Source organism: Macaca nemestrina, chromosome 17 (assembly GCF_043159975.1).
Source record: "Macaca nemestrina isolate mMacNem1 chromosome 17, mMacNem.hap1, whole genome shotgun sequence".
In the NCBI taxonomy this organism is placed as follows: domain Eukaryota; kingdom Metazoa; phylum Chordata; class Mammalia; order Primates; family Cercopithecidae; genus Macaca; species Macaca nemestrina.
The window spans coordinates 58,822,499-58,845,079 of record NC_092141.1 but is presented as its reverse complement, the minus strand read 5'-3'; the positions used below and the strand labels follow the sequence as shown (position 1 = coordinate 58,845,079).

The 22,581-nt window shown below is 54.0% G+C and overlaps 1 protein-coding gene across 4 annotated transcripts; it reads left to right on the top strand.

Annotated features, from left to right (window-relative positions):
• Positions 1-6,061: 6,061 nt before the first annotated feature.
• On the top strand, positions 6,062-21,680 carry LOC105472374 (xylosyltransferase 2). Of its 4 annotated transcripts, none has more exons than XM_071082967.1 (12): positions 6,062-6,233; positions 13,887-14,379; positions 14,663-14,838; positions 15,110-15,312; positions 15,759-15,839; positions 16,039-16,255; positions 16,343-16,519; positions 16,772-17,034; positions 17,294-17,489; positions 18,428-18,761; positions 20,521-20,839; positions 21,527-21,680. In XM_071082967.1, exons 1-12 carry the CDS (start codon positions 6,099-6,101, stop codon positions 21,642-21,644), a joined length of 2,712 nt encoding a protein of 903 aa, XP_070939068.1. In that variant the 5' UTR covers positions 6,062-6,098; the 3' UTR covers positions 21,645-21,680. The 4 variants fall into 4 exon arrangements, with proteins under 4 accessions (XP_070939068.1, XP_011723849.2, XP_070939067.1 ...); XM_011725547.3 differs by having other exon boundaries at positions 16,006-16,255; positions 21,537-21,680; XM_071082966.1 differs by having other exon boundaries at positions 16,006-16,255.
• The last annotated feature ends 901 nt before the right edge of the window (positions 21,681-22,581 follow it).

Below are 22,581 nucleotides of genomic sequence, written 5' to 3'. Positions count from 1 at the left end.
CAAGCCTGTAATCGCAGCACTTTGGGAGGTTGAGGTGGATCCCTTGAGCCCAGGAGTTCAAGACCAGTCTGTGCAACATAGTGAGACCCTGTCTCTACAAAATTTTTCTTAAAAATTAGCTGGGCATGGTGGCGCACCTGTGGTCTCAGCTTCTCAGGAAGCTGAGGCAGGAGGATCACTTGAGTCCAGGAGTTCAAGGTCACAGTGAGCTATAATCATGCCGCTGTACTCCAGCCCAAGTGACACAGTGAGACCCTGTCTCAAAATAAATAAATAGATAAATAAATAAATAAGTAAATAAAGCCAGGTGCAGTGGCTCACAACTGTAATCCCAGCACTTTGAGAGGCCGAGGTGGGTGGATCATGAGGTCAAGAGATTGAGACCATCCTGGCTAACATGGTGAATCCCCATCTCTACTAAAAATAAAAAAATTAGCTGGGTGTGGTGGCGCGTACCTGTAGTCCCAGCTACTCGGGAGGCTGAGGCAGAAGAATCGCTTGAACCCGGGAGGCAGAGGTTGCAGTGAGCCAAGATCGTGCCACTGCACTCCAGCCTGGCAACAGAGCGAGATTCCATCTTAAATAAATAAATAAATAAATAAATAAATAAATAAATAAATAAAATATTAGTAAATCCAATTGAACTTATACTACAACTTAAAGAAAAAGAAACAGCTACTAAAACCAAGTAACGTTCATTCTAGGGATGCAAAAATGTTTTAATATGTGGAAATTATTTTTTAAATACTTCATAATCTCAATACGTCATGCTAGAAAAACCCATATGATCCTTTCACTAGGTGTTAGAACTTTCTGACAAGCAGGGACCCAGGCATCCAGAGCTGGCGTGGGTGTGGGCTGGCAGAGGTTACCTGCAAAGGTAGCATCCAAAGGGAAAGCCAGGATCAGGGCTAGCAGACAGCCTAGTAAAGTGTCAATCAGAAGGAAGTGAATGGATAAGCAGGAAGCAGATAAAGACCACGGGACAGAGCCCGAGGAGACGCTTAGAGGCACAGCCTGGAGGTTTTCCTGCAGGGACCTCCATGCCTGCTGGTGTTGGACCAAATTCAGACTCTAGCTGCTGCAAGTGCATTTGAAAACATTCAGCATACATGCCTTATAAAATAGCTCTAAAAGTGAAGACTATAAGAATCATTTCTTCACATGAGAAAGAATATATCATGCAGGCAACCCAATTACAACTAAAGACTGCTTTCCTATTCTGCTTTTCGGAAAACCATTTTGTCTTTTCAAGACTTTTTACAGTAAAAGAAAAAAGCACAATGGAACCTATCAGAGAACCCGAAGAGGAGACAGAGGGGAACAATGATTCTTGCATTTTATATGGTCAAATCAAAGCCAGTCTATGCATGCTATACCTCAATAACAAATTTGGGGTTTTATTTTTATTTATTTTTTAGAGACATCTTGCCATGTTGCCCAGGTTGGTCTCAAATTCCTGGGCTCAAGCGATCCTCCTATCTCAGCCTCCTGAGTAGCTGAGAATTACAGGCACCACAATAACCAGATAACAAATTTGTTAAAAAACAAAACAAAAAAACAGTGAGCTGGGCGCGGTGGCTCACGCCTGTAATCCCAGCACTTTGGGAGGCTGAGACGGGTAGATCACAAAGTCAGGAGTTTGAGACCAGCCTGGCCAACATGGTGAAACCCTGTTTCTACTAAAACAAAAATAAGCCGGGCATGGTAGCAGGCACCTACAACCCCAGCTACTCAGGAGGCCGAGGCAGGAGAATTGCTTAAATCCAGGAGGCAGAGGTTGCAGTGAGCCGAGATTGTGCCACTGCACTCCAGTCTGGGTGGCAGAGTAAGACTCAAAAAAAAAAAAAAAAATCAGTGAAGGCGGGCCAGGCCCAGTGGCTCATGCCTGTAATCCCAGCACTTTGGGAAGCCAAGATGGCAGGATCTCTCGAGCCCAGGAGCTTGAGACCAGCCTGGGCAACATAGGGAGACCCCATCTCTACAAAAAATAAATGAAAAAAAAATCACGAGGCAGTCCCAGCTACTCAAGAGGTTGAGGTGGGCAGATTGCTGGAGCCGGGGAGGTCAAGGTTGCAGTGAGCCGTAATTGTGTCACTGCACTCCAGCCTGGGCAACAGAGTGAGATCCACACAAAACAAAACAAAAAAATAATAAAGGCCAAGTGCAGTGGCTCACACTTGTAATCTCAGCACTTTGGGAGGCCTAGGTGGGAGGACTGCTTGAGGTCAGGAGTTTGAGACCAGCCTGGGCAACACAGGGAGACTCTGTCTCTACAAAAATAACAAAAATAGTGTGGTGGCATGCGCCTGTAGTACCAGCTACTCAGGAGGCTGAGACAGGAGGATCACCTGAGCCCAGGAGTTCGAGGCTGCAATGAGCCCCATTGTGCCACTGTACTCCAGCCTTGGTGACACAGAAGGACCCTGCCTTAAAAATAATAATAATAAATAAAAAGTCTGAGTAGGTACTGATAGAATGACTGGTAATAAATGTTAAACAAGGACTCCCTACCCCCATTGCATATCATATACAAAAACAAATTCCAGCTGGATTAAAAACTTAAATGTTAAGAATGGAAAATAAAATTTATAGGAGAGAATACCTGAGACTATACACATCACAGAGAACTGAAGAGATTTACTAAACCCAAATGAGAAGCCATGAAAGAGAGGAGGAACATATTGGATTACAAAAAAGTTCAAAATTTTAGAATGGTCTTAAACACTCAAAGTGCAGTGGGTTGAGGGAAATTTTGAATAGATAAAAACTCTAAAAATTGATAAGACAAATAATATAACAGCAATAGATTAATTTGTGGAGAATATGAAGAGGCACTTCCAGGTGAGCAAATCCAGTCAATAAACCAATTAACAGACACTGCCCAGTAGAGAACTACAAACTAAAAAATAATAAGGCCACTCCTCACCTATCAGATTAGCAAACATCAAAAACAGAATAACACCTGCTGCTGGAAGAGATGCAGGAAAACAAAACCCTTAAATACTATTGCTGGAAACTTGAATTCTCTTTGGGAAGCAATCTGACAATATCAAAATTAAAGATTCCCTTTTCCTCATTCCCGGGAAACTCTGCCATAGAAATAAAAGCATCAGTGCAGGCCAGGCGCGGTGGCTCACGCCTGTAATCCCAGTACTTTGGGAGGCCGAGGTGGGTGGATCACAAGGTCAGGAGATCGAGACCGTCCTGGCTAACACAGTGAAACCCCATCTCTACTAAAAATACAAAAAATTAGCCGGGCGTGGTGGCAGGCGCCTGTAGTCCCAGCCACTCGGGAGGCTGAGGCAGGAGATGGCGTGAACCTGGGAAGTGGAGTTTGCAGTGAGCCAAGATCGCGCCACTGCACTCCAGTCTGGGCAACAGAGCAAAAAACTCCATCTCAGAAAAAAAAAAAAAAAAAAAAAAAAAACACCCAGCATCAGTGCATAGGGATAAGCATGGAAGCATGTTTATTAACAGCTATGTGGCAGTGGCAAAATCCCAGAAACCAAGTGAGTGTCTATTCAAGAAGGGAGTGGAATATTACGCAGCCATGAAAAAGAATGAGTGAGACCCATCCCATCCAATTTAGAGGAATTTCTGTTATGTATTTACAGTTAAGGGAGAAAAGCAAGCAGCAGAGAAATGTATGGAATATGATTCAACTTTTAAAATATAACACCCTCAAAATTTAAATATAATGACTCCTTCCAAAAATTTAAAAAATAAACCTGTGTGTGTGTGAATTGTTAGGGAGAAATGTGGAAGGAAGGAAGTTGGGAAGAAACCAAGTGAGCCATGCCAGGCTGTTAACATAGAGGAGGAAGAGAGAGAAATACTTAAAAATAAGTTTCTGTATTTAAAAACCATGTGTGTGATGTGACCCCATCCATGCAAAATTATGTACACATAAAGAAATAGGTGAAAGCGCCAGGCGCGGTGGCTTACGCCTGTAATCCCAGTACTTTGGGAGGCCACAGCGGGTGGGTCACGAGGTCAGGAGTTTGAGACCAGCCTGGCCAATGTGGTGAAATACATCTCTACTAAAAACACAAAAATTAGCAGGGTGTCATGGCACGTGCCTGTAATCCCAGCTACTCTGGAGGCTGAGGCAGGAGAATCGCTTGAACCTGAGAGACAGAGGTTGCAGTAAGCTGAGATTGTGCCACTGCACTCCATCCTGGGCGACAGAGCGAGACTCCAACTCAAAAAAAAAAAAAAAAAAAAAAAAAAAAAAAAACCAAAACAAAACAAAAAGAGAAATGGGGGAAAGGATAGCCACCAAAATGTTAATGATGATTATCTTAAGGGGTGGGACTGTAGGTGACTTTTACTTTTTTTCTCATTTGTTTAGTGTTTACATGTTATATAATGGGTATTTGTTACTTATATAATCAGTGAAAAATAAAGCTATTTTCATTGTTGTGGGGGGAATTATTGGCAGGTAGAAGTCCCTAGAGGATCTGATTTAATGAGCACACAAGATCAATATTTAATTAACATATCAATTGCTGGCAAGTCAACTGATGTTTTCCAAAATCTTTGAAGTGCAGGCTCTCTTAAGTAGCCAAACTGTCGTTGGAAACATTGTTTACAATTCTCCCATTTAACAAACGCGGAGGAACAGAATGATTACAAATGCTAAAGCACATAAGACGATTAAAGGAGGTTTATTTATGTACCATCAAATGCTTGTGTATCCTGTACACATCAGTTTAGAATTCTCTCATCAACCCAACCTTCTGGCAACTTCCAAACCCCTCCATCATTGCCTTCTAACTTTTCAAACTTTTTTTTTCTTTTTTGTAAGCCACTTCTCTTTCCAGACCTCTCTGTAGTGGTTCCTAAAGTCTTCCCTTTAAACCTTCTAACTTGTGTTTGCTATTTTTATGACTTCCTCCTCCCAGTGCCTGGCTTCCCCAGCTGGGGATTCACCTTGCTTTGGTGGTCACTCTTTTGCTCTTCTCGCCTTCCCTCACTCCATGGGCCTGCCAGGCTCAGGGGAGGCCACAGGTGCTTAGACTTTGTCCAAAGTGGTGCTCATTGAACACGCTGGGTTCTCAAACAAATGTTAGGGCCAGCTGGTTAGACGGGAAGCTGGGCCTCGCCTGCTTGCTCTCTGCAACATTTCTTGAGCATTGCTGCGTGTCCAAAGCAGGGTGAGATTCCAGAGCAGTCACGACAGGATGTGTGATTGGTGCTCACTGCACAGTGCTGGGGACGCACAGGGAGGATGCCACTGATGGCGTAGGGGGTGGCGGTGGGGGTGGGGGGAAAGTTGCTAAGACTTGGCAGAGGGAGCAGCACGTGTCCAGGTCTACTGGTTCTCCAAGTTTGGTCCTAGAGCAAAGGCATCAGCATCACCTGGGAACTTGCTGAAAATTCTACTGTTTAGGCCCCACTACTGACCTACCAAAGCAGACACTCTGGGGGAGGGAGGAGGGACACCAAAAATCTGTTTTATCAAGACCTCCAAGAGACTCCGAGTAGTTTGAGAACCACGACTCTGGGAGCGGCCTGAGGATGCTTAGGATGAGCGCAGAGCAGAAAGGATTCGTGAAGGCTCTCTGATGCCCGTCAAAGGGTTAGACTTTGACCCGCAGGTGCGGCCTCCAGGTTTTTAAGCAGAAGCCTGTGGCTCTCACACGCCCTCTTCCAAGGCGGGGTCTCTGGGAGCCCTGGCTTTCCCAGGGCCCCCGGGACAGAGAGCTTACCGGCGTGGGACTGAACTCGCCCACGACCCCCGATACCAGGCAAGAGAGGTTGTGCCACAGACCCTCCACTCCCCAGCACCAGGCGCTCGCCGTCCAGGTGGAGGGGAGCACACGTGGGAGCCAGGGGCACCAGCGGAGACAAGAGCGCAGAAGGCAGGCGCTCAGGCCCACGCCCGCGGCTGCCGGGGAGGTAGGCGCTGCGAGCCCTGGCTCCACCCCTAGCCTGCGGGGCGCGGTGCTTTGGCCCCGCAGGCCCCGCCCCGGCGCGCGCCCGGCCCGCCTCCCCGGGCGTGCGGGCGGGGGGGGAGACTCAGCCCCGCGCCCGTGCGCGCGCCCGCGGCCGGTTGCAGGGCTGGGCGCGCGCCCCGCGTCCCGGGCAGGAAGATGGTGGCGAGCGCGCGAGTGCAGAAGCTGGTGCGGCGCTACAAGCTGGCGATTGCCACGGCGCTGGCCATCCTGCTGCTACAGGGCCTGGTGGTGTGGAGCTTCAGCGGCCTGGAGGAGGACGAGGCGGGCGAGGTGCTGCGACAACCAGGCGGGCGGGCAGGCCGGGCGCGGGGGCGCGCGGGGTCCTGGCGGGGCTGCGGGCGGCCCCAGCCGGGGAAGTGGGGCACGGGCCGCGTGCGTGCGTGCAGGGCGCCGGCGGTCGCCTGGAGCGGAGCATCGGGCCCCCGGCACTCCCTTACCCCGCAGGCCTAGGGAGCTGCGCTCGGGGACAGTGCGTGACCTGGAGACCCGGGCCCTGGTGCATTGGGGGCCGGGGCGGGAGGAGCAGGTCATGCTGGGGTGGTCTCCGGCCAAGGGAGCGATGAAGGTCAGGCGCGGCGAGCGGGGCTGGGAGGCGGGGCTGGGCCCGAACCTGCTCGGAGGTGGGGAGCCCCAGGCCAAACTTTCTGAAGTTGGGAGGGGGCGGGGATGTGCGCGCCGTGGGCGGAGGAGTGGGGCCAAGAGACCCAGAGCGTCCTTCCCCAGCTGAGCCCAAGGGGGCAGCGGCCGGTGAGCAAGTGGAGCTCGGGGGTGGAATTCGGGCCTGGGACAAAGTGTGTACCTGGGAACTGAAGGAACAAGGATTGACCCCGAGGGAGAGAACTGGAGTCTTCCCGAGGTGTGGCTTCCTCAGCCAGAGGTTTGAAGAACCTGGATGGGTCTCCGGAGGGCAGGGGGAGGAGGAACTGAGCTGGTGAGTTGGCCTCAGGACCTTAGGGAATTAGGGAGGGGCCCTCTGGCTCTAAGGGAATGGGGACTGTAACAGTCCCAGCCGTAGAGCAGGGGCAACCAACAGCCGTCTCAGCCCCCAGGTCCCTGCCTCGAGGGTCTTTCTCCCTCTTCCCTGATGTGGTTTCAGCTGGAGGCTCAGACACCTCAGCGGTGTGGTGAGGAAGGGTCCATTGGGTCTGGGTTCATGCTGCGGAGATGGAGAGGACAGGCCACACCACAGTCCTAAGCTGAGGCCCAGAGGTCAGGGCCTCCCTGTCCCCAGCGCCCCTGTTCTGCCGCCTCCAGGGCTCCGGGTCAGAGACTCTGTGTGCTGCTGTCCTCGGGCAAGCCCCGATACCCACAACCCCTTACGGCATCTCACCAGCCTGGAAGGCCTGGTGTGGAGACAGAAGAGCTGCCCTTGCCTTTTTTTGGAGAACCCAGAGGGTGGGATGGTGGTGGGGGCTGGAACAGAGTCACATGAGACCATAACTCCAAAAGGAGGTGGGGGCAGGGGCAGCTGGCTCCGTGACATCAGTGGGGATGTGGACCTACAAGTAGGACAAGCAAGTAGGAGAGTGTTTCGGGCCCAGTGTAAGAAGACTCTTTGGGCAGATGGGACATTCCAAGATGGAATGGGCTGCCAAGGCAGTTAGGGAGCCCTCTGACACTGGAATATGGGACCACTCTGGGCTACCGCCCCCATCCCCCACCACCTCCTCCTCCAGCTTACTGGCTGAATGAATAGGGGAATCCTGGATTGGAATGTTTGAAAAAGCTTGTGCGGTCCAGGCACCCATTGCTGCTTGGACCCCCTCAGCTGCTCCCTTACCTGACTCTGGGGTTGCCAGGCAGCATAACGGGGTGCATGGGAAGGTGAGTGCTGAAGCTGGACCGCCCACTTCACCACTCTCTTCCAGCTCTGACCCTGAGAAGACCACCAGCAAATCACTTTGCCTCCTCCCTTATCCTCATCAGTATCCCTCCTCAAGATGGGGATAATATTGGCACCTCCTATGTTGGGCGATTATAAAGATTAAGTGAAAATGATGCCTGTGAAGCACTTGCAGGAGTTCCTGGCACACGCTCAGCTGTCAGCAAATAAATAACTCTTATTATCCCAGCACTGTGCATTGGGAATACGATTCATTCATTCATTCATTCATTCCATAAATAGGTATGAAGTCCTACTTTGTACCTGACACTGTGCTAACACTGGAGATACAAAAATAAAATAGATGAGGTCTCTGCCCTCATGGACAGGTAATCTACAGGAAGAAACAGACAGTGAAAAGGAACTCAATAGAATTACAAAGGGGTTGGGTTAGATCAGGGGGTCAGGAAAGGCTTCTCAGAGGAAGAGGTGGGCAGGAGAGTTCAGGCAGAAGGCCTGAGGAGAATGGGCTTAGCTGGGCACCCTTGAGGAATGGACAGGAGGGTGTGGTGCTTTCCCTGGAAGAAGGTTCCATCCTGTGCGGCTGAAAGGACCACAGCAAGGGGCAAGGGTTTTATTCTGAGTGCAGCGGGAGAGCACCGAAGGGGTTTAAGCAGCACAGGATTCAGTGTGCATTTAAGACGTGCGCTCTGCCCATCTATGGAGAGGCTGTGAATCCCAGGGATGGTCACTAACCTCCAGAGAGCCGCTCGATAGTTTCCAAAGCTTTCACAAACACCATCTCACCACTTGTTTTCAATGCAGCCTGAGGAGTCAAAGGAGGTGGGGATGGGGGGAGCATTTCTGTGTTCACCCTCTCTGTGACTCAGAGAAAGATTCTAAGGTGGGGCTGCAGAGCCAGGAAGTGGCAGAGGATTTTAATTGCCTCCTTGGAGGAGAGGAAGGAGCCTCTGAGGCCAGAATGCATCCAGGCCAGAGGTCAGAGGACCATTCCCCACCCTGTCATCAGAAGGGCTCCCGGCCTCAGGGCTGCTGGGGGCAGCCTGTGAGGGGCACAAGGCTGGGGCTGTGATGATGCTCTTTGGACATGCCTGGAAGGGACGGAGGTGGGGGCTAACTGCCCACCAGGGCCTCTCTGATCCCTCACTGCTGCCTCCTTGTCCCCCAGCCTTCTCTGGGATTGTCCTTCTCAGGGTCAGCCAGCTCCCACTGCAGTGCGGGGACCAACATGCCCATCTCCTCCCACATCCTGGCCCCCACCACAGCCAACCTGGCCCCGTGCCTCATGCCCTACCCTCCTGACCAGCTTCCTGACTCACTGATACTGGCTTCCACTCGGAGAGCCTACAGCTGTCTGCCATCTCTACCCACCTAAGCTTGGGAATGTCTTTCTCTGCTTGCTGTGTGGCCAGGTCACGTGTCACCAGGCTGATACACACTCAGCCCGGTGGGGCTGCATTTACCTTTCCTAGGGATTCCCCAGCCTGTGGCGCCCTCCCCAGTGTGGGTACACAATAGGGTCTGCTGCCTCTTCTTGCAGGTATCTCTTCTCGGATGGGAATGGCCGCCCCCAGCTCCCACTGACCATCTTTAAGAGATCAGAGGGCAACCAAGCACTATGGCTCATGCCTGTGATCCCAGCACTTTAGGAGGCCAAGGTGGGAGAAGCGCTTGAGCCCAGGAGTTCGAGACCAGCTTGGATAACATAACGAGATTGCATCTCTATTAAAATAAATAAAATCAGAAGATCAGAAGGCTGGCTGCGTGCTAGGCACAGAGGGCATGGGTGTAGGGATGGGGCTCTGGCCTGAAGGTGGCTGTCATCCTGACAGTATGAGGTTCCTGATGTGCTCAGAAGGCCTGAGGAGAATGGTAGTGGGTAGGGTATGCAGGGGTTGGGGGAAGCCCTGGGGAGGTGAGGAGCACAGAGAACCCAGCCCAGCCAAGTCCAAGATGTTGAGGATCTTGGGCCTCTCTTGACTTCACGTTTGACTATTTCCTTCTCCCATCTGAGTAATCATAATGATAAAGATGGCAGCATTGGGCTGGGTATGGTGGCTCACGCCTGTAATCCCAGTACTTTGGGAGGCTGAGGCGAGCAGATCACTTGAGGTCACGAGTTCGAGACTAGCATGGCCAATACGGTGAAGCCCAGTATTAACTAAAAATACAAAAAGTTGCCAGGCATGGTGGCACACGCCTGTAATCCCAGCTACTTGGGAGACTGAGGCACGAGAATTGCTTGAACCCAGGAGGTGAAGGTTGCAGTAAGCTGAGATTATGCCACTGCACTCCAGCCTGGGCAACAGAGTGAGACTCTGTCTCAAAAAAAAAAAAAAAAAAAAAAAAAAAAGTAGCAGTACTTACTGAATGCTGTGCCTATGCCAAAGCTTTGCATTCATTCATTCATTCAACAAATACTAAGGCCAGGCACAGTGGCTCAGGCCTGTAATCCCAGCACTTTGGGAGGCCAAGGTTGGTGGATCACTTGAGATCAGGAGTTCAAGACCAGCCTGGCCAACATGGTGAAACCCTGTCTCTACTAAAAATGCAAAAAATTAGCCGGGCATGGTGGTGCGCACCTGTAATCCCAGCTACATGGGAGGCTGAGGCAGGAGAATCGCTTGAACCCAGGAGGCGGAGGTTGGAGTGAGCCGAGATTGCACCACTGCACTCCAGCCTGGGCAATGAGAGCAAGACTGTCTCAAAAAAACAAACACTTACTGAGTATGTACTACAGCCAGACACTCTCCTAGGCGCTAGGACTATGTCAGTACATACAGCAAAAAGCCCTGCCCTTGGGGAACTTACAATCTTCTGAGGAGAAAGACAAATTAAAAAAAAAATCAAAACAGTATAAATAAATAGTAGGGTGAGAGGAAATATTGTGCTATGGGAAAAAGCAGAGGAGGAGGAGGGAGGGCTGGCACTGTAAATCCAGTAGTCAGGATGGCCCTACTGAGAAGATGGCATCTGAACAAAGAATTGAAGGAGGCAAGGAGTGAGCAGTGGGGCTATCTGGGTGAGGGTGTGCCAGGCACAGGGGATAGTGGGTGCAAGGGCTGGAGCCAGGAGTGCCAGGGGGGATGAGGGGATGCAGAGAAAGCCACTGTGGCTGCAGGAGAGTGAGCATGACAAATTCCCAGATGAGGTCAGAGAGGCCTGGGTGGAGAAGGGGGCATCCAGAGCGCTCACGGAGCCTCTGTAGGCTCCTGTAAGGGCCTTGGTTTTTTTTTTTTTTTTTTTTTTTTTTTTTTTTTTTTTTTTGAGACAGAGTCTCGCTCTTTCACCCAGGCTGGAATGCAGTGGCCGGATCTCAGCTCACTACAAGCTCTGCCTCCCAGGTTTACGCCATTCTCCTGCCTCAGCCTCCCAAATAGCTGGGACTACAGGCGCCCGCCACCTCGCCTGGCTAGTTTTTTTGTATTTTTAGTAGAGACGGGGTTTCACCGTGTTAGCCAGGCTGGTCTCGATCTCCTGACCTCGTGATCCGCCCGTCTCGGCCTCCCAAAGTGCTGGGATTACAGGCTTGAGCCACCGTGCCCGGCCAGGGCCTTGGTTTTTATCCTAAGAGGTGCCACTGGAGGTTTGGAGCAGGGGAGTGGTGAAATGGGATTTTAAGAGTTGTAACAGAAACACCGGCTGCTGTGATGAGAATGGAATTTAGGGGAACAAGAGTAGGAGCTGGAAGACCAGGGAATCCAGGCAGGGATAGTAAGGGAGGTGTTGAGAAGAGATCGGATTCCAGATATATTCTGAAGGTGGCCCCGACGGGATGTACTGATGGAGTGGATGTGGGGTGTAAGGGAAAGAGAGTCAAAGATGACTCCTGACTGGGCGCGGTGGCTCACATCTGTAATCCTAGCACTTTGGGAGGCCAAGGCAGGTGGATCATGAGGTCAGGAGTTCGAGACCAGCCTGGCCAACTTGGTGAAACCCCGTCTGTATTAAAAATACAAAAATTAGCCAGGCGTGGTGGCATGTGCCTGTAGTCCCAGATACTCAGGAGGCTGAGGCAGGAGAATCGCTTGAACCCAGGAGGCAGAGGTTGCAGTGAGCCAAGATTGTACCACTGCACTGCAGCCTGGGCAACAGAGTAAGACTCTGTTTCAAAACAAAAAATTGATTCCCAAAAGTTTTTGGCCTGAGCATCTTGAAGGATGGAGATATCATTAACTGAGATGGGGAAGATGAAGTAGGAGCAGGTTGGGGATGAAGAGCGGGAGGTACTTTTGGGCTCGTGGCCTTGAGAGGTCTATCAAGCTCCCACGTGAGACGTCAAGGAAGCTGGTAGTTAAATGCCTGAAGGTTCAAGGGAGCTATCCAGGCCAGAGAGATCAATTTGGGAGTGGGGATGGAGTTTAGAAACCCAGAGACTGAAGATCACTTAGGAAGTGAAGGTGCTAGGACAGGAAGGGCCCCCAGATGTGCCCTGGTAGACAAGGAAGCACCAAGAAGACCATAAGGAGTGGCAGTGGAAAGAGGAGAAAAGCCAGGTGGGTATCCTGGAAAGCAAATGCGGAGGGCGCTTCAAGCAAGACAGAGTGGTCCATTAAGTTCTTGGCTGCTGAAAGGCCAAGAAAGAAGAGGACTTAGTCTTGGAGAGCTTGTGAACATGGAGGGGAAGGCTGGTGGGAAAGGGTTTATGAGGCTGGAGACGGCTCTCCCTAGCTGCAGTGTCTCATGCTCATTTGTTATTCTTCTTTACAGCTAAGGGAGCATGCTCAGAGAAGTTAGGGAACTGCTGGTGAGTTGGCAGAGCTAGGCCCAGAGCCCTGGAGACTCTAGAGTGTTCACCCGGTGGCCCCTGTTTCTCCGTCCATTCTGCATCTCATCCACCAGACACCAGCTAGGTGTCTGTGTGTGCCAGCTGCTCTGCTGGGCCCTGGGGAGATGGAGTTGACATGTCTCTTGTCAAGGAGTTCACTACTAGAGGAACATCCAGGGCCTTGGAGCTCAGCCCATTCCACTGCAGGGCAAATGGAATGGCTGCATGCCAGGGGCCTTGGAGCTGGATCTGAAAGGATGGATGGGATTTGATCAGGCAGGGCAGGTAGGATGGGGGAACGGAGGAGGAGGTGGCTGGACATGCTGTTCAGTCACCACCAGGCCATCTAGGGAAGTGCCTGGATTTGAGGAGAGGCAGCAGGTACCAGAGCACTTAGAGCCAGGAAGCAGGGGCGCGGCAGCGGTAGCGGTGCCCTGCTGCACGTGCAGCGAGGTGACAGCCTCCAGCTGCGGGCACCTTCAGGCCCTGCCTCAGCTTTCCAGCCACGGACTGAGTGTGGAGGTGGCTCAGGGCTCACCAGCTCCAGGCAGTACATGTGCTAGAGTTTTCCCGGGATCCAGCCAGGACTTCCTCGAGGCTGTGCTGGAGAGAGAAGCTCTTCTTGCCCCTCTCCTTGCATGGTCATCTCCTTTGTGGTCCAAAGCCTTTCCCTGCCAGCCCCTGCCCCATCGCTCACGGGGGTACCCGCAGTGAATCTCACGCACTCTGACTCTCTCTTGATCTGCTTCCTAAAGGACCCAAGCAGTATTGGGGTCTCAGACTTCACCTCCGTCATCCCCCATGGGCACTCCTCCTTCACTGTGAAATGGCCTCAGTCTTCCCACATGGAAATGCTTTGGATTCATCTGGAAGTTAGAGTCCCCTGAAGACCACTGTCTCCTCCCAGCCCTCGGTGGGAGTGCTGGGTCTTAGGTGGACATTTGTACCCTTGGTGGGGTCTTTGCACCCTTCCCCTGGGACACGTGGATATTTATTTTAACATCTGCTGAAAAAGAAAGTGGTATCTGAGTCCAGAACAGAAAACCAAGCACAGTGCCATGTAATCTGAGAGCCAGTGGGGGACAGGGGTGTTGGTATGATGGAGGGAGGACCAGTGCTCCCTCAGTGGCTGACTAGGGAGGCGCTCCCGCGGTGGTGCTGATTGTGTGGAGTCCTTAGGTGAAAAGCACTTCTCTGGGTAAAAAGTGAGCAGGATTGTCTAGGTCTGAGGGTGCCCCCAACCAAGATGGAACTCAAGGAGCAGGAGGAGGTGAGGGGCTGCCCCAGTGATGTGTCTGCATATCTTTTACAGAAAGGAAGACAGAGGAAGCCACGGCCACTGGACCCTGGCGAGGGTTCCAAGGACACAGACAGTTCAGCAGGACGACGGGGCAGCGCAGGCAGAAGGCATGGGCGCTGGCGGGGCCGTGCTGAGAGCCCAGGAGTGCCCGTGGCCAAGGTGGTACGGGCAGTAACCAGCCGGCAGAGGGCCAGCCGGCGGGTCCCACCTGCCCCACCCCCAGAGGCCCCAGGCCGCCAGAACCTGAGTGGGGCAGCAGCTGGGGAGGCGCTGGTAGGGGCAGCCGGCTTCCCACCACACGGAGATACAGGGAGCGTGGAGGGCGCCCCCCAGCCTACGGACAACGGCTTCACCCCCAAGTGCGAGATCGTGGGCAAGGACGCGCTGTCTGCACTGGCCCGGGCCAGCACCAAGCAGTGCCAGCAGGAGATCGCCAATGTGGTGTGCCTGCACCAGGCTGGGAGCCTCATGCCCAAGGCTGTGCCCCGGCACTGTCAGCTGACTGGTGAGGGACAGGGGTGCTCCAGCCCTTCCCAGGCTGGGGCAGGGAGGTGGCGTGGCCCGGATCCACACTCCCATCTCTCTGAGGAAGAAAGAGCCAAGGGGGGCCTACCTCCCTGCCTAAGTCTTCATCCAGTTACTTACTAAGTGGCAGGGGCAGAGTGAGGACCCAGGAGCATGGGGCTCCAAGTCTAGGCTTCTTTGGAAGGCAGGCAGCTCCCTCTTCCCATCTCACCCTGACCCTATGACCCTGGGGGGCCTCGCCAACGCCTGTCCTCTGCTCTCAGGGAAGATGAGCCCCGGCATCCAGTGGGATGAGAGCCGAGCCAAGCAGCCTGTGGATGGCCCCCCGGTGCGAATCGCCTATATGCTGGTGGTTCACGGCCGCGCCATCCGCCAGCTGAAGCGTCTCCTCAAGGCCGTCTATCACGAGCAGCACTTCTTTTACATCCATGTGGACAAGGTATTGTGGTGGGGAGAGGCCAAGGGGTCTGGGGTGAGCAGAGCAGAAACAGAAGGTTGCCGACAGACAGGGTCTCTGACCTGGCCCAGGTAGCCTAGAGAGAGAAACTGAGGCCCTAAACAGGGAGGTGGCAGCACAAGCCAGCTCAGCTGCTTAGGGGCTGGAGCCCTGCCCTGTGCTTTCCCTGTCTTGTGTCCCTTCACTCTGTCCTGGGGTGGGAGTGGGGATGGCGATAACACTGGGGGCTAGCTGAGTGTCTCCTCCCCACCAGCGTTCCGACTACCTGCACCGGGAGGTGGTGGAGCTGGCCCAGCGCTATGATAATGTGCGGGTGACGCCCTGGCGCATGGTCACCATCTGGGGCGGGGCCAGCCTCCTAAGGATGTACCTGCGGAGCATGCGGGACCTGCTAGAGGTGCCTGGCTGGGCCTGGGACTTCTTCATCAACCTCAGTGCCACTGACTACCCAACCAGGTGTGGGGATGGGGCTCTGAGTCCTCTGGATGGGAGGGGATGCCTGTCTGGGCACCTGGGGTTGCAGGGCCTTGGTGGACCTTCTCTGCCCCATAAGCCTAACTCTGGGATCCGCCCTGCTCAGACATGGGCCCCTGGGCCCCAGCCATGTTTTAGGGGAGGGGTTGGTGTAAGATGAACTGAGAGTTGAGCATGATAGGAGATGGGGAGGAGGAGGAGGAGCCAGAGGTCTGTACCTGGTGTGCTGGATCAGACAGCAAGGGGCAGAAGAAGGATGGGGTGGTCTTCCTCAGGGGCCTCTGGTGCTCACCACCCCAGACATCAGCCAGGGGTAGGGCACATGGCCAGACAGCAGTCAGGGAGAGAGAAAAGCCAGAAGGTCTGCTCTGTGCCAGTGACTGCACAACTATCTCACTTGGCTGCCTGTCACCCCATTCCTTCACCAGGACCAATGAGGAACTAGTGGCATTCCTATCCAAGAACCGGGACAAGAATTTCCTCAAGTCACATGGCCGGGACAACTCCAGGTGAGGGGGTGGGAAAGGAGGCCCTGGCCCCAGAGTCTTGTCCCAACACCCCCAACACAGTTGGGCTCAGTGGCTCCAGTCCTGGGTTTCAAAGTCTCCACACCAGTCACAGGTTGAGGAGTGTTGGTTGCCAGGCAGATGAAAGAGCTTAGACCCCACCCTGCAGGATCCCCAGCCATGGCCTCTCTGCCGCCGGCAGGTTCATCAAGAAACAGGGCCTGGACCGGCTCTTCCATGAGTGTGACTCGCACATGTGGCGCCTGGGTGAGCGGCAGATCCCGGCAGGCATCGTGGTGGATGGCGGTTCTGACTGGTTTGTGCTGACACGCAGCTTTGTGGAGTATGTGGTGTACACAGATGACCTGCTTGTGGCCCAGCTACGCCAGTTCTACACATACACACTGCTCCCAGCAGAGGTGGGTGGCCCAGCAGGCATGAAGGCCGGGGAGGGCATGGGTTGGGCTGCCTACAGCTCACCTTCCACCCTCCCTTGCTGCTTGAAGTCCTTCTTCCACACGGTGCTGGAGAACAGCCTGGCCTGTGAGACCCTCGTGGACAACAATCTGCGGGTCACCAACTGGAACCGCAAGCTGGGCTGCAAGTGCCAGTACAAGCACATCGTGGACTGGTGCGGCTGCTCCCCCAACGACTTCAAGCCACAGGACTTCCTCCGGCTGCAGGTGCTTGCCCGAGGCCCCAAGGCTGCCCCTGGCTAGTTCTTCTCCCCTGGCTTTTCACCAGGAGAACAGCAGGGTGGGCCAGTCAGAAAATCTGGGAGGCCTTGGCCTGGAGCAGCCCTCAGGGGTCTGGGACTACAACAGCAGCAGGAAAAGCCGCAGGAGGCTGAGCTCTAGGCAGTGCTGAGGGGCCGGCCCTGCCATGCCCTCTGGGGCTTCCAGAGCCCTTCACCCTCCTTGCCTCTCCTGCTCTAGCAAGTCTCCAGACCCACCTTCTTCGCCCGGAAGTTCGAGTCGACTGTGAACCAGGAGGTGCTGGAAATCCTGGACTTCCACCTGTACGGCAGCTATCCCCCCGGCACGCCAGCCCTCAAGGCCTACTGGGAGAGCACCTACGACATGGCGGATGGCCCCAGTGGGCTCAGTGATGTCATGCTCACCGCTTACACGGCCTTCGCCCGCCTCAGCCTGCACCATGCCGCCACTGCTGCACCCCCACTGGGCACCCCACTCTGCAGGTGAGACCCCCTTCTGACATACAGCAGGCACTTGGGGTGTGGTGCCCTAGGGGGAGGCCAACCAGAGAGTGACGTCCCCTGCCCACAACAAGGCCCCAGTCTGAGGCAGGGAAAAATGCAAATACCGAAAACAAGGCTAGAGCCAGGCATGCAGGTGCTGTGGGGGTGAGATCTGGGGGAAGGAAGTGCCTGGGGAGGGGACTCCAGGCCAAGTCAGGTGTGCTGATGGCATCTCCCTTTCTCCCTGCTGGCACCTTAGGTTTGAGCCCAGGGGCTTGCCGTCCAGCGTGCACCTGTATTTCTATGACGACCATTTCCAGGGCTACCTGGTGACGCAGGCGGTGCAGCCCTCAGCCCAGGGGCCGGCAGAGACGCTTGAGATGTGGCTGATGCCCCAGGGGTCGCTGAAGCTGTTGGGGCGCAGTGACCAGGCCAGCCGGCTCCAGAGTCTGGAGGTGGGACAGGTCTCCCCAGCCCCTTGCTTTCTCCCAACCCCTAGCCAGACTTGGGGTAGTGGGAAGAGACCAGGGGAGACAGACACCAAGGGAGGGGTAAAGTTCTTTTTCCCAGTCATGGCAGGCATGGTGGTGCCCCTATGCAGACATCCTGTGTCAGCCCCCAGCCTGTGCACACTGAGGAGCACTTCCTGGTTGGGTATGCAGAGGACATTCAGGGAGCAGGGAGGGAATTATCATTTCCACTACAACACAAGCCCAATCTTCCAGACTACAGCGATTTCTCCTAGAGGGGCAGGGACATTCGAATTGGGTCATGAAAGTACGCTTCTAAGTGGCTCCTCATCGCCTTTTTGTTTTGTTTTTTTGAGACAGTCTCGCTCTGTCACAGTGGTGCGATCTTGGCTCACTGCACCTCTGCCTCCCAGGTTCAGCGATTCTCCTACCTCAGCCTCCCGAGTAGCTGGGACTATAGGCGCGCGCCATCACGCCCAGCTATTTTTTTTTTTTTTGTATTTTTAGTAGAGACAGGGTTTCACCTGACCTCGTTATCCACCTGCCTTGACCTCCCAAAATGCTGAGATTACAGGCGTGAGCCACCATGCCTGGCCCCTCCTCATTGTCTCTTTCTTAGAGACTTTGCCTTCATGTGGGAATGGTCTCTGGGTGGGACTTTGAACCTCATCCCTGCCGTATGGTCCCCAGTAACGGCGACTGACCTCCACTGCCTAGCAGTCAGAATGGAAGCCTAGAACGAATCTCAGAGCTAGGAGAGATATTAAAGATCTCCTAGTCTGACCCCTTCATTTTGCAGATGGGGAAACTGAGGCCCAGAAAGAGACAGTGACTGGCCTGAGATTACACAGTGAGAGGCAGCCTCAGAGGAGGGAGAAGGACCTTTCCCCCACACTCCTGCCCAGCTGCCTCTCTCTTTACAGGTTGGCACTGACTGGGACCCCAAAGAGCGTCTTTTCCGGAACTTTGGGGGGTTATTGGGGCCGCTGGACGAGCCTGTGGCCGTGCAGCGCTGGGTCCGGGGCCCCAACCTCACAGCCACAGTGGTCTGGATCGACCCAACCTATGTGGTGGCCACATCTTATGACATCACAGTAGATACGGAGACCGAGGTCACGCAATACAAGCCCCCACTGAGCCGGCCCCTGCGGCCAGGGCCCTGGACTGTTCGACTCCTTCAGTTCTGGGAACCGCTGGGTGAGACCCGCTTCCTTGTGCTGCCCTTGACCTTCAACCGCAAACTACCTCTCAGGAAAGGTAAGACTGCAGTTCTCAAATGAGGCCCAGAAGCCAGACAGAATAGGACTCGCCAGAGAGGTGACCCCAAGAAGCCAACCATCAGAGCTGATTCCCATCCCTAGAGTAAGGGAAGCATGGAAAGGCTGAGGCCTTGATCTTCTTTCCTGTAGCGTGCAGGGTCCTGCACTGCAGTGTGGTGGAAAGGGGAGCTTTACAGTCATGCACACTTGGTTTGGAACATAACTCTGACGGGTTCATTGGCCTTTTGTCCTTGGAAGTTACTTGGCCTTCCTGGGCCTCAGTCTTAGCACGTGAAGCAGGAATAGTACACCTATCAGGGACCTTGTGGTACATGCGACACAAATCCACTCAAGCGAGCTTGAGTTAAAAAGGGGAGAAGAAAGCCGGGCGCGGTGGCTCAAGCCTGTAATCCCAGCACTTTGGGAGGCCGAGACGGGCGGATCACAAGGTCAGGAGATCAAGACCATCCTGGCTAACACGGTGAAACCCCGTCTCTACTAAAAAATACAAAAAAAAGCTAGCTGGGCGAGGTGGCGGGCGCCTGTAGTCCCAGCTACTCGGGAGGCTGAGGCAGGAGAATGGCGTGAACCCGGGAGGCGGAGCTTGCAGTGAGCTGAGATCCGGCCACTGCACTCCAGCCCGGGTGACAGAGCGAGACTCCGTCTCAAAAAAAAAAAAAAAAAAAAAAAAAAAAAAAGGGGAAGAAGACTGGAAGAATGCAGAGGTCTCCTTCACAAAGCTAGGAAATGTCTCAGGCCTTACTGTGAACCAGAGGTGCTTTCTCCATCTCTCTGGGGCCATCTTGCTCCTCATCCTGTCGTGTCTCTATGCATCGACCTCAGACTCTGGCTCCCCATCCATGGCATCTCAGTGCAACAGACACTGACCAGGGACTTTTAGTTCCCAGGTTCCACATTCTTGGGACAGAAAATCTGACTGGCTGTCCCAGTCCATTCTCTGGCCAGGTGGGCAGGGTCATGTGGCTCTCTGCCCACTTGGCTGAGGCTAAAGGAGTAGGCTCTGAACAGAGACAAAGGCTGGGCAAATTTCCTGCAAGGAAGGGCCTAGTACAAGTAACTCCCCTGGAAGATATGAGGGATGAGCCTCTGGAGGGAAAGTGGCCAGTATGCAGGAGGTGATAATTGTAGGTGTTTCTTTCCCCCACCCCGTCCTATCACAAGAAGGTGGGTAAGAGGTGGGGTACCCTAGAGGAGGAGGGGGTGCTGGTGGGGTGCAGCAGATCCAGGATCCAGGGCAGGCAAGCTGTGTCCCCCACACACCTGGACCTCCCAGTCAAGGGAAGAATGGCAGCAATGCACAGCAGGTAGGGACAGGGGCTGTGCCTCAAGGACAAAGTCAGAGAAGGTGCTCTAAGCTGAGGGGACAGAGCTGGCCAGTGTCTGTGCATGAAGGGCTGAAGTGCCCAAATACAGGCTTCTGAGGGCTCCGGGAGCCCCCGATGATGGTCAGGAAAGGGTGTGGGACACAAACCAGACTGTTCCCTTCTTTCCTAAAGTGCCTTGAACCCACTGCTTTATTGCATCCTAAAGTTGGGAGTCTAGAGCTTACTGCCTTGATTTTATAAAACTCAGTTTTATAGGCACAGAAAGTCCCTTGGATTAGCCCAAGGTCACTCAGCAAGCTGTGACTCAGAAGTAGGGCTGTGACAGGAACTGAGGTACCCAACTCCTGGGTCTGGCCTCCACAGAGTCTGTGTGTGTGTGGGGGGTGCTTACTGCCTGCTCTGCACCCACAGATGATGCCAGCTGGCTGCATGCGGGACCCCCCCACAATGAGTACATGGAGCAGAGTTTCCAGGGCCTGAGTAGCATCCTGAACCTGCCTCAGCCGGAGCTCGCAGAGGAGGCTGCCCAGCGGCACACACAGCTCACAGGCCCTGCACTCGAGGCCTGGACAGACAGGGAACTGAGCAGCTTCTGGTCTGTGGCCGGACTGTGTGCCATAGGCCCCTCTGCTTGCCCCTCCCTGGAGCCCTGCAGACTGACCAGCTGGAGCTCTCTGTCCCCCGACCCCAAATCAGAGCTGGGACCTGTCAAAGCAGACGGGCGACTCAGGTAGCAGGGCCCCAGCCAGTACCCGTGGAGAACCCGGGGAATTGCACCTTACAGACAATGGAGGGGTGTCCCCTCCCACAGGCAAGAACCAGAGGCCCAGGCTGCACACCCATTCAGCCATCAAGAACCCACACAGATGACAGGGTGGACACAGTATGAACTACTGCTGATGTCTCTGCTGGGGATCAGAGGGCTGGCGGGAACGTGAGAAGGGTGCCAGCAGCATTCCACACCCAGCTCTTCCTTGCCTTCCTCTCTATTTTTTTTTTTTTTTTTAACTTTAAAAGGAAAATGGGTGGTGGGGGGAGAAACTAGAACAGAAGATGTGCAATAGGGCTCAGAGCAGCCCCAGGAAGTGGGCCGTGTCTATGGGGAGCAGGGGCCTGCCGAGCCCACCTGCTATTGTTCTGGATGAGGCTGGGCCTGCCTCACTCTCCAGGGCCTCATCCCCCAGCGTGGGCCTGTGTTGCTCGTGGCTGAGGCTCCACGAGGGTGCAAGTGCCCTGCCAGGCTCTAAGGCCTGAAGAATCGGTGATATGGGGGGCACTGCAGAGCTGGGCTCTAGCAGGACAGTTATATTGTAGCCAGGGGACCCTGGAAGTGGGGTAGGGCTGGCTCCAGGGCTTTCCAGCATACCCTGCCCCTGGATGGGAAAGGCAGGGTCAGGGCCCACTGAGAGCCATGCAGAGTTTCACAGGTGAGCACTGGAAGTGTGAGGTCACACGAGCAGCGTGGGAAGAAGACTCTGTCAAGACTCTCAGAAGAACCTGGAGTAATTGTGCCTGAAGCTCAGCGTGAAGTCTGAAATATGCAACAGAAGAAATATATCTCTATCTCTCTACTCTGGGCTCTGTGTTTTTCCTCCTGGGTGTCAGGAAGCCATCACCATTCATTGGGTCTTCTCCATAAGTCTTAGCTGGTAGCCTTGAGAAGGTAAAGATCTCATTCCCTCAGATGGAGAACACTTTAGAATACACCCAAGAGGGACTCAAGAACTCATCTAGCCTGGGTGCAGGGGTTCACGCCTATAATCCCAACACTGGGAGGCTGCGGCAGGAAGATTGCTTTAGCCCAGGAGTTTGGGACCAGCCTGGGCAACACAGTGAGACCTCGTCTCTATGAAAAAAATGTTTTTAATTAGCCAGGCGTGGTGGCGCACATCTGTAGTCACAGCTACTCAGGAGGCTGAGGCAGGAGGTTGAAGCTGCAGTAAGCCAAAATTGTACCACCGCACTCCAGCCCGGGTGATAGAGTCTCAAAAAACAAACATCTAATCCAACTCCTTTTTTCTGAGGGGTAAACAGGCCCAGAGAGGCTCGAAGACTTCTTCTTTGCCACCCAGCAGGCCAGGGGACCAGCAGGACCTGAGCTTAGTTTGAGAGCCCTGACCCAGCACTTCCACCCCCACCACCGGGCCAGGCTGCAGCAGATGCTGGTTCCTCTATCCTTGGCCTTAGCGGGGCCCATCCTAGAAGCCTGGCCCTGCCACGCGGGGTACCTTCAACAGAGGCAATCCCAGCCATGGCCTGGTGGTTATGATTGGGGCGCTTTTCTTTTAGGGGCAGGAACAGCAGCAGCCTAGGTCCCTGGTCACTGTCCTAGGACCCATGTTGAAAAGGGTTGTCCATCCTCCCTCCCTTTCCCAAGCCTCCTTTCCCCCTCCCACTCTCCTACCGTTGTCAGCCAGGGCTTGGTATCAGTCCTTCACACCTTACTTAATGTGGGAGCAAGGGTGAAGGTTT